The following is a 12274-nucleotide window of genomic DNA, read 5'->3' on the forward strand; positions in this document are numbered from 1 at the left end:
TCCCTGTCAGGTCTGCCCCTCAAGCAGCTGAGGCAATTCCCTGCTGCTGTGCAGAATGCATCTGCTCCTTGCAGAGTACCATGCCAAAAAGCCCTCTCTTCTCCAGGCTGAACAAGCCAGCTCCCTCAGTCCATTTTCGTAGAGGAGGTGCTCTATCTTTGTGGTCCTCTTCTGGACCCTCTCCAACAGCTGCCTGTCTTTCTTGTATTGGAGGCCCCAGAGCTGGATGCAGTATTCCAGATGGCACCCCACGAAGGCAGAGTAAAGAGGGACCATCACCTCTCTGTCCCTGCTGGCCACCCCTCCTCTGATGGAACCCAGGATAACATTTGCTTTCTGAGCTGCAAGGGCACATTGCTGGCTCATGTTCAGTTTTTCATCCACCAGGACCCCAAGGTCCTTCTCTACAGGGCTACTCCCAAGGAGTGATCCTTCCAGTCTGTATACATATCTGGGGTTACCCTGACCCAAGTGCAAAACCTTGCCCTTTGCTGTGCTGAACCTCACAAGGTTCATATGTGCCCACCTTTTGAATTTGTTGAGGTCCCTCTGGATGTCTTCAATTCCTTCTAATGTGTCTACAGCACTACTCAGCTTGGTGTCAATAAGCAAACTTGCTGAGATGCACTTGAGCCCATTATCGATGTCATTGATGGAGATGTTGAAGAGCACAACAGCACTTTTTCTCTGAATCTGAGCTGATGATTATCTGCTCTTCATTGAAATGCTCTCAGGTGAAAAGGTTCATTGGGATCACCACATTAGAGACTAAAAAAAGCCCTTTAGTCCTTAAGAGTAATGCCTAGCAGTCTATAATAGCTACAGCTGTATAACCAAGGAAGTAGAAAAACAATGGACTGAAAAGACATTTTTCATAAATACATACGTTTTCTTGAGACTTCAAAATGTTAACCTACTGCCCTAAGCTAATAGCTTTTGGTAGAATATTTTTCTTGGCAGCTTTTTTACTGTACAACATAAGTATAAATAATAATTAAGAGAAGGAGACATACGTGTGACCTAGAACTGAAGCCTTATCTGCCTTTTCCAGAGAACAACGTAGAGACCAGGTAATTAAAGCACTGCATGAAAGAATGGGAAAGGCTTTGGGGAAGGGAACTGGGGAAAGCTTCCTGTGTGCTGCCTTTGATTACAGATGTGAAACTTCAGAAGAAATCTTAGGAAACAGTCTTTCTGGGGTAGCAATAGGAGCCTCAGTTTTACAACACAGATACATCTAGTGCCAACTGACCCTTTGAATGCAATAGGGTATTCTTTGAAGGCTATAGAAACATTCTTCCTCCAGAAGGGAAACATTATCATCATAAAATTAATAGATTTGTCTAGTAAAATGTGACAACTAGTAATCCAGATTCAGAGACAAAGTGTTAGAAGAGATCTTTGTCCTACATGCATCCAGCTTTGTCTTTCAGCTAATCAAAGCTTTTAGATAACAGTCAAACTATAAATTTGATTCCAAGTCCTGAAGGCAACACTACAGGAAAAAAAAAATTATAGCTACAAAAAGAAAGCCCTAATAAAACTGTATTAAGACTGAATTCCAGAAAAACACTGTCAAGATACATAGCCAAAATGAAGAAAGCAATACTTAACCTCATAAAGATAAAAAGAAAAGCGCCATTTCCTTCTCAGACTCTCTGAGCCTTGAGAGACAGAGCCAGTAGCAAATTACATCTTTTGAGTAAAGATTCTAAGCACTCTGGAAACACAGGTCTGAAAATAGTACACGTGGCAATACCCACACCAGGAGCCGGTTCTGTTTCTGGGAAGCTCCTGGCAATACAGCTCTACACATGGATTTTCTTTTTTTTATCTGTACTTCCAAAGGTGGTAGTAACACTGTAAGTACTGAGCAACAAAAAAGGAGGACTGAAAAAGCCCTCCATACATCTGATAACAGATCCATCAGCACTGAAATACAAGAACATCACTTCTGCAAGTTCCACTGCCTCCCTCGTAGGGCTGCTGCTGATGATCCTGGAATCAGAGGAACTGCATAACCAACAGCCATGAACAGCAGTAGAACTGCAGAATTATTTCTATTCCTCACTTTAAAAACAAAAAAGAGGCAAAGATCTTTTGACACTAGCTGTGTCAAAAGCTATTGGGTATGTTCTAGTGTTCAAGAGCACTTTTTGCACACTTTTCTTCTGATACCAGTTGTCAGAAGCAGCTTCCCACCCTATTGGGCCTGCCCTAAAGATTCAGCAGGCTTTGACTAAGAGCTAACTCAGAGCAGCAACAGGCAATCAACAAGAGAAATTTCTAACAAAGCTGTGGAGTTTTAGTGGTCTTACTGCTCTGCATATCAAAAATTAAATTACTGCTAACAGAGGCTGTACACACTTAAAACCTTCTGCTCCTTATGAACAAAGTATGTTTTCGTATACCTACGAGATACAGGTGCAGGTGAAAAATATGTGAACGGTGACTTTTATATACTGAAGTCAGAAATAAAAGATGTTTTATTACAAATGATTTTATGAATTGCCTAGACAGAAAGAACATATGGATTTTACAAGTCTTAGAAAATTAGTTCTTTTATGAGGCTACAATGACAATTCCATTTTTACAGAAGCAAATGATAGCTAGTGCAGCTGGATTTTTGCACACTGTTGATTGAGAAGTTATAACACCAGGACAACTGTACAGAGTTTCCCAGTACTCACTTCTGTGTAAGGCTAGATCTGTTGTGCCAAGTAAGCTCGTTTTCTCGGAACAACAGCAATCCCCCAAAACATGGCAGCAAGTATAGTGGATCTGAAGCCTGACTTCATGAAAAAAAATATTCAGCCACAGCAGGTCTGCAAGTACTTTTCAGAGAAAAGAACTACCCTGCTTTGCTTTCCAACTAAGAAGTAATATGAAGGATCACAAGAAGAGGAAAAAAAACATTCTACTTGTCTTTCATTTCTCACACTGCAGTACCATAGACTTAAACTACAGCTCACATCCTCGATGAAATTAAAGCACTACAGCCTTTCTGTCACAACACTACATAGAAAATGTGAGGCAATAGTTGTCTCATTTGAAGAATTTGTTTTATATTTTCATAGAATTAGCACAACAGATTGGACAACTTTGGATTTTGCTTCCTGAATTCTTTTCTGGCTAGATAGACTAGAATTCTTTACTACATAAAAGTAGAAAAAGAAGGGTGGAAAGCTAAAGTAACACTTGGAATGAAACAGTACTTTATTTCCTGTTGACAAATTTCCTTGTATTAACACCTGACCTTACCAAAGGAGCTCAAATGACAAGGCTACCCAAACAGTACATTCACTTGTATCCTGCAAGAGATGATTATGTAAATTATGTTTAGTTCACTAACAATGAGATTCTGATGTAGTCTCACATTTTGATGTTCCTCTCACCTTATGATCTGAAACAACCTGAGATTCAGCAATACTCATCATTAGGTTGAACTTGCTAGAAACAAACTACTGCTATGTCCTCAAATTTGGTTTAAACAATAACAAAGCCTAACTCTACAAATTCTTCCAAATGTATCAAGCTGTCTTATCTGAAACCTTGGAAATGAGGTTTCAGAGAAACTCGTTTTTATTCACAACTGTACACTTTTTCCCTGATGACATTTCAACATCCTGATCTCTTTTCTTACCTTTTCTTCTTTAAAGACATTATTCAGTCTCACTAATTATTTTCCAATTTAAGCATGATTAAGCAAACAGCATACAAGCATTTGAATAAAACCACTTCAACTTAATACAGGTAACATTCTAGTGCCTTCTCAAAAGCGCCAAAAGAAAATTGCAGTAAGCTTTAACATTTGAAAAATAAAGCTGTGGGAAAGGTGGATAGCTCCATCATGTGGATGTATAGTAGAGAAATGTCTATATTAAAGGAAGGTCTGAACCAAGAAATGTATCAACTACTACATTGTTAAATCGCTGCAACAAAAACTTACATGAATGCCAGTTAAATAGCAGAAGCCTGAGATTCTTCTATGGAATTTAGCAAGTCAGAGCACATTAAAGGCACACTGAATGAAAATGCTCATGCAAATCCCAGGTAACATCATTAATCCGATCTCAGACATGATCAGAGCTGAACACAAAATAATGCTGAAGCATATAAATGCAACCATTTTGGCATATCATTTATGTTTACAGTTTCTTAATTGAGATAACTAGAGTGCACAGACCTCTGTTAGAGCCTTCAGCTGGGATTTGTATTCGCTTACTTCTTCTGTTAACGTCTCCTTTTTCATCTGTAGATCACCCAGCTCTTTTCTTAAGGAATGGACCACTTCATAGAATCGAATCTAAAAGAACAAGATACATATTCAAAACAAAGACTGGCAAAAATACACATTTCTTTTCAACTAAGGCAGTCTCAGTAAGGCTGCTTACTAAAGGCTACAGGTCCTAGGTGACCACGAGGTCCCAAACTCCATTTGCGGCAACTTTAGAGCCTCTTTGACTAGCAATATACCAACTTAACTTCTAACCTCCCTGAACCAAGCTATGTTTTTGTGGGGTGTGAAGCAAAGAAGAGAGATTAGTTTTGCTTTCTGACAGCTCAGTGTGCTAAGTCTGCTCCCTCTACATCGAAGAAAAAGAAAGAGCAAGTGTAGAAGTGGGCACAGCAAACATCCAGGAAAAAAAGAGCACCCCACACACAATTTCAACACAGCAGGTTGCTCCATGGGTTCAGCTGCATTACAGAACTATGCTACTAGTATGTTTGGGTTTTGTGACATGCATTCTAACTGAATCAACTGAAAAGCTTTGGTTTCAGCTCCTGTAGAACTACATCTTATCTGAACAAAAGTCTTTTGAAAGTGTTTTCTAAAAACCTGTCCCACACATTCCTTCCTTCACCAGTCATAGGCACAGTCCCATATAAAAAAAGAAAATCTCACAGCTATAAAACTTTCCCAAAATGCTTTTACTGAACAAGAACAAATACTAGAAAACAGAGTAATAAAAACAAAGGATAAAACAATGAAGAGAGTAGAGAGCTTTTATGACAGTACGCCCTTGCTCCCACTGTAACCTCCACATTAACTCAATACTTAAAAGCATTTCTTCTGGGGGGTGAATAGAACATCAAGCATTATTTTCATGCAAAAATTACTGCATTGCTCCTCCCCTCCCATCCCTTGACATTTTGTTTTACATATAATTAAAGAAGAAAAACAAGTGAAAACACATAGATAAATAAAGTGTTCCAGAACAAGCAAATGCTTCCATGCGGGAAGGCAGATCTCTGTTTTGCTGCAAATAAGAGACAATGAGAAGCATCGAAGGCATTCTCAATTTGATACGCCTAAGTTTACTTACAGCTTTAATTTTGTTCATGTTATAAGTAATAGGTTTTTAAAATTACAGTCTAATTTGACTCAAAAAATGGTATTGTAACTTTTTCTTCATATTCTGTAAATTCCAAATGGCAACTACAAATTTTACTTTCACTTACAAGTGAACTAACTGAAGTTATTTTACCGCTGTACCATTATCTTATTTTACAGTTTCATTACTGTTTGATTTTTGGAGTAATCTAGCCCCATAATGTTTATGGAGTTTTTCTCATGTAAAAGTGAAATCACATTGTGTTGACATGAAACTGAACAGCAGAATTAGTTTTATGTCTTCTTTCTAACTTCTGACCTCTGACAGGCTTCAACTATTTCCTTGAAGAAAATGCTTTAGAAATCCGCATGCAGTGCTGTCCTCAAAGTCTTAACTACAGCTTCCACTGATTACAGCTTCCACCTGTCTGGATTATTTCAGAATTAGCCTGATGACAACTGAAGCTGAGAACTGAATTTCAATCAAATCCTTCCCCCTCCAAAATTATTCTTCTTGAAAAGTAAGCTTTGTTGTCACCAACTGGTAACCATTTGACATTTGAAGTAGAATCACAGTATCATAGAATTGCTCAGGTTGGAAAAGACCTTAAAGATCATCAAATCCAACCACAACCTAACCATACTACCCTAACTCTAACAACCCTCTGCTAAAGCATGTGCCTGAGTACCACATCCAAATGGCTTTCAAACACATCCAGGGATGGTGACTCAACCACCTCCCTGGGGAGCCTATTCCAGTGCTTCACAACCCTTTCTGTAAAGAAGTGTTTCCTGATATCCAACCTAAAGTTACCCTGGCACAACTTGAAGCCATTTCCCCCCATCCTGTCGCCTGTCACCAGTGAGAAGACCAACCCCGCTCTCGCTGTAAGCAGTTTTCAGACATCAGACAGAACAATAAGGTCTCCCCTCAGCCCCTTTTCACCAGACTGAACAGCCCCAAGTTCCTTCAGTTGCTCCTCGTAGGACATATTCTCCAAGCCCTTCACCAGCCTTGTTGCCGTTCTTTGGACCTGCCCCAGCACCTCAGTGTCTGGCTGGGCTAGAAACAGCAGGGTACCAAAGAAGGGAAAATTAGCTTCTGTTAAATGAAATTATCTGAAAACAGCTGCTTCAGTTAAGAGCATTCTTAAAGAAGAGAGCACGTCAGCTGCAGAGGCAGTAATTAAGCAAATGAAAGACACTGGGGAAAAAAAAAAATCAAATATCATTTTTAACAACTGTTTTCCCTTCAGGATTCAGAAGAAAAAAATAGCATTTACCTATCTTTCTAGCTCATTTTGAACAACTTATTAAACTGAAGAACTGATACATACCCACAGACTTATTTAAACAAACAAAAAGGCAGCTGAATTTATTTCTGCAGGTGTGTGCATAAGATGCTCACAATTTTACACACCACATTTCATGGTTCAGCTGCCAAACAAAGCATCAGTTCAGTGGCCTGAAGTACTTCCCATGTTTTTCATATACTGTTTCTTAAAAATCACTCCGGTAGGTGATAAAAAAATACCCTTAAAACTTTTTACATACAATCTCACTTTTCACGTCCACATAAATCAAAGTTTTTACAAGTTCTTAACAAAGAAGCAACACTTCTTAAGAGAAAGATGCTTAAATCAACATTTTCATTTTGTCATCATAACTCAGAATAAACACTGCTCAGACTTTCCTTTAGCATGTCACTATTGCACCCCTTTGTGGAAGAAAAGAGAAATACACATCACATTCGTTTCAATTCCAGTCAAAAATTCAAAAGACGATCTATACATTAAAAACCTGTACTCCCCTAGTTTGTCCAGTGTACTTGGTTTCATGTGAATACAGATACTATATATAAATTTGTTTGCATGGTGATGAATTATTTGGCAGTATTTTAATGCTGATAAATAAAGAAAAAAAAAAAAAAGGCTTTCAATCTGGAACTTTCTTGCTCAAATTTTCTGTAAGCAGATCTTTTTCTCACCAAGAGAAGTTTACCCTAACATAAACTGCTATCTGCCTATGCATAGACCTGCCTACGCATAGACCTGCAACCTGAAATTCTATCTGTCTGGTGGTAGGTAGTTGATCTCATAGGTCTTCTCCAAACTTGGTGATTCCATGATTTTATAAGCACATCATTCCTCCTTAGGTAAGCAAAGATGAAAACACCTTCCCCTCAGCATCCTTTCCTAAACTTCAGAAGTCAATTAGATGCATAGACAGGACATGTAAAACAGCTTTGTAGCCTCCCAGTGTCTGGATCTGTTAAGCAACTCCAAGAAAGCTCAGTGATCGCTTATTCTTAAGTAGCATAGTCAAGTTCACGCTTGATTCCATTAAAGTTGGGAGAAGAAGCAGAAAGCAGCATCTTACCACAGTGTATATTTAGAACGTTTTCTTCTGGGGAGGGGAGCAGAGCAGCGTTGGGAGGGGATAAAAGCCAGGAGTTCTTCAAAAGAGCAAACTGACATGCGTATAAGGAGGAAACAGGATTCAGCAGAATTGTATTTGGTCACAGACAAAGTAGCTGGGTGAATGTCCAAGACAAAGAAAGATAGATTGGGATAGAAGAGTGTTACTGACCACTGTCATTTCATGTATTTGAGAACCCTTTCCTACTCACTAATACAATCTAAGCACATTGATTATATTGTGACAGCTTCGCTTACAGCAGCTGGCAAGTTATCAGCTCCTGGATTCTATCATGCTCACCTGCACAGCCTTTCAAACTGTCAGTCAACTTCTGAAGTACTGGACTTTTCTGCACACTGACTTTAAGCAAGTTGACAAGGAACTGAGTTTGTGTTTAAAATCTCCTTTGTTGACCATGGCAACACAGAACTCAACAACAACAGACTACTTCCAGATAGTTATATTGAAGGCTAAAGGGGAAATAGACAGGTGGTAGTAACCTAGTGGGCCTCGACCTCATCATTTTTGCTTTATCACTTGGAGCCTTGAAGTTTTCCTAGCACTTTCAAAAGTATAAATTTTAGAACTTCTGAAAAAGGATGCTCCCAAGAATGTCTCCCTTCTGCTGACAGGGATAGGTTTTACTTCACTGTACTTACCTATTACTATGGCTTCCATCTAGCAACAGGGTCACTCATACAATATTTATACATCAACTAATGCACTAAGCTTCTTAGAATTATCATAATTACAGCTTCCTTAATAACAACCACTATAGATAAGTACAGTGCTAACACTTTGGTGAAACAAGGTTTACATGCCTAAACCCACTGCATTCTCAGAAGCTAACCAGGATGCTCTGGACGTGTCAAAAATCTATGAAAGCATTGTACTTTCAATGCAAGCTGAGTACCACCATGGACTCTGTATCGACTCATGAGCCAGAATTAACAAAATTTTTGAAATCAAGAAAGCAATAATGAAAGTGTAATTTAAGCTACAATTTGTTTTCTGGAAAGGGCCAGTTGGAAAGCATAACAAAAAAGCAAGAGATGCTTTAAGAGCTTGTTCTGGCAGGCTGAGTTCCAAATTCCAGCCTTCAGCCTGTTGTATTCCAGATCATCAGTGTGTCATTTCCCACCATTTAATTGAACCACCTTATTTGTTTCACCTCCATAAAATGAATAAGCCTTTCTATTTAAGATGTCATTAAAAGGTTATCTTCTTTACTCAAATCCAATTAGAATGGATGGATCCAGAAGCATGTCATAGAATCATAGAATTGCTCAGGTTGGAAAAGACCTTAAAGATCATCAAATCCAACCACAACCTAACCATACTACCCTAACTCTAACAACCCTCTGCTAAATCATGTCCCTGAGCACCACATCCAAATGGTTTCTAAACACATCCAGGGATGGTGACTCAACCACCTCCCTGGGGAGCCTATTCCAGTGCTTCGCAACCCTTTCTGTAAAGAAATGTTTCCTGATATCCAACCTAAACTTACCCTGGCACAACTTGAGGCCATTTCCCCCCATCCTGTCGCCTGTCACCAGTGAGAAGAGACCAACCCCGCTCTCGCTGTAAGCAGTTTTCAGACATCAGAAGAGAGCAATAAGGTCTCCCCTCAGCCTCCTTTTCCCCAGACTAAACATCCCCAGTTCCTTCAGTTGCTCCTCATAGGGCATATTCTCCAAGCCCTTCACCAGCCTTGCTCCCCTCCTTTGGACCTGCTCCAGCACCTCAATGTCGTTTCTGTACTGACTTCCCTAGTCCTGCTCACTGTACCATTCCTGATACAAGCCAGAATAACACATCTGCACAGAAGTCTCTCCTTTCTATTTGGGAAGAATAAGAACAGACAAATAGTCTGGCTTCTGCTATATGTAGGTCCCCTAGATTTTAAATAGAAGAAATTTATAACTTGGACTGGGTTGAACCTAGCCTACAGTCCTATTTCTATTTAACTGCTCACTGCTCCCAGCTGAAGCAGGACAGAGGAAGAACAGGAAGACCAAAAGCAAGAGAACTCGGATCAAGTTTTCTCAACTGTTTAAGAAAAGATGGTGGGAGGGGAATTTAAAAGGAAAAAAAGCAATGCTGAGACAGTCACTCATCACCTCCCAGAAGCAGACGCATAACTGGTCAGTCTGAGTGACAGCCACCTTGGAAGGTACCATCCCCCACCTTCTTCCTCTGCCTCCAGTTCCTCCAGTTTGTATTGCTGAGCATGGCGCTATGTATATCCCTTTAACCAATACAGGTCAGCTCTCCCAGCTGTGTCCCCTTTCAACCTCAGGCCAACCCCTGACTTTTCTAGAGCCAAAGCAGCAGAAAGACAAAGCCTCAACAACTTGCAATTTTCAGCAACAGCCAAAGCCCTGGTGTGTTTCATCACTGTTTAGCCACAAAACCAAAACACAGGAAGATATAAGGCTATCATGAAGAAAGTTAATTCCAACCCAATCTGACCTTCCACATCGCTGTATTTTAAGTCAATGTAGGACACAATACTCACAGAAACATATTCTGGGATAGAAAGCTGATCCTCTGGCAGAGACTTCAGCTTCTCGTAGCCATCCTCTGTTAATTCCAAGTCACGCAAACTACGACGAATATCTCCAGCCCTCTCCCTTAACTGATGATTTGTTTCCTCAAGTTGCTTTTGTCTTAATAAAATAGTTTCCATTTCTTGTTTCATTAGCGCCTGATGTTTTCTTTAAGATTGATTTGAAAACAGAAGACATGAAGTAGTGAGTAACACGAGTGACAAACGCTTACAATACACTGGCTAGGGAGTAAGTTATGGTCATGTCATAGAGAGAAAAATGTAGAGTGAGATTAGGTATACTGTGTATATATGTTAAAACATGTCTGTGTACATGTATCCATACACACACACATGTGAAACCAGGAGCTTCATAGCTTGATACACTGTTCAGCAAAATTACACTGATAACAGCCCAAAGGCACTGACACCAGCAGTCTGTTCTGAGAAGTGACAATCTCAGCACGTGATGATTTTAATTCCTCTTAGTCTTAATTTGGCAATTTAAAAAGTTAAAAATATGAGAAAATAGTATTTACTTCCACATAAAATCCAAGAAATCCATGGTAAATAACCAAATAAAGCCATATTAACTTCAATGTGCATCTCGCTGACCTTCAGAATACACACAGTATGGTCTATTTCACACACATCCCTTCATTTTCCACCCCATGTAACATCCAAAGTTGGGGTCCTTTAAAAAAATTTAGCAAGTAACTTAAGCAAGAAACTTTGAAAGTAAAAAAAAAAAAAACAAAAACCTGTTAGTATTACAAGACTTTTTTTTTCTCCCCTTAAGAAAACTACACATCAACCAAGCAGTCACAGAAAGACAGTTTCTGTATATAGTGTACAATTCTATTAAATGAAGATGTCAGGTAATAGGCAGCAATGAGACGAAAAAATGAGGAAAGCAGTTCCACCTTTTTGCGTCCATTAAGATTAATTTGCACATTAGCACTTTTTTACTTAGCACTCCTCACCAATTCACATATGGGCAAACAAAGATATTCCAACCTTGTGCAAACAGGCACACAGAGACATTGCTCTGCTAATGAGTTGGTTGGTTAGTTACTTTACTATAACTAATCCCAGGTCTAGCTTTACGGCATTAAACCTGTACCAAACTTATTAAAGAAGATGGCTTTGAATTAGTCACAAACTCTAAGCTGGTGTATTCTGTAACTTGATACAGCTAAGTAATGTTATACTTTAACAGACCTATCACAGGTGTTAAAACCTTTAATTGACAAAGTAATTTGGGAAAGCCCGCTAGCCAGTCTATCTTCAGCTATATATGAATTCAAAAGTTGCTGAAAAGCAAGGAGAAAGGTAAGTTTTTACTTCATCAAAAGAAAGTCATTCTGGAAAAGCATTTCTGACCAACTAGCAATTCTCACTGAAAGTGTGAACATTATTTTCCCAAGTTATCCAGGCTGTGGTTCATAAACATTCAAGTTCAAAGATGCAAAATCTGTCCCCTCTTCTTTCTCCTTCCATTCCTTTCTAGTTTTTAAAATGTCTCTTATCCATCTATGATCTAGTCTCCATCATCTAGTGACTCTTCTGGTAGATGAGGAAAAGTAGTATACCTAGACTTTAGCAAAGCCTTTGACACTGTCTCCCACAGTATTCTCCTGCAGAAGCTGACAGCCTGTGGCTTGGACAGGTATGCTCTGGGCTGGATAAGGAACTGGCTACAACACTGGGCCCAGAGAGTGGTAGTGAATAGAGTTAAACCCAGATAGCGACCGGTCACAAGTGGCGTTCCCCAGGGGCCAGTGCTGGGGCCTGTCCTCTTCAATATCTTTATTGATGACCTGGATGAGGGCATTGAGTACATGCTCAGTAAGTTTGCAGATGACACCAAGTTGGCTGGAAGTATCCATCTGCCTGGGGTACTGAGGCCCTACAGAGGGATCTGGACAAGCTGGATAGCTGGGCTGAAGCCAATGGGATGAGGTTCAACA

General features: G+C 39.6%; 1 protein-coding gene across 3 annotated transcripts in view; it reads right to left on the reverse strand.

Moving 5' to 3' along the window:
* Nucleotides 1-12274, reverse strand: part of PIBF1 (progesterone immunomodulatory binding factor 1) — a 164481-nt gene that overhangs the window by 149476 nt on the left and 2731 nt on the right. For all 3 annotated transcript variants that reach the window (XM_090130912.1, XM_090130908.1, XM_090130919.1), the window contains 2 exons: nt 10275-10473; nt 4187-4306 (listed from right to left, as the gene is read on the reverse strand). In XM_090130912.1, the coding sequence (XP_089987038.1) occupies nt 4187-4306; nt 10275-10473 (319 nt within the window). The remainder of the gene's footprint in view (nt 1-4186; nt 4307-10274; nt 10474-12274) is intronic.

The sequence above is a fragment of the Phasianus colchicus genome, chromosome 1 (assembly GCF_987193195.1).
Source record: "Phasianus colchicus chromosome 1, bPhaCol1.hap1.1, whole genome shotgun sequence".
Classification (NCBI taxonomy): domain Eukaryota; kingdom Metazoa; phylum Chordata; class Aves; order Galliformes; family Phasianidae; genus Phasianus; species Phasianus colchicus.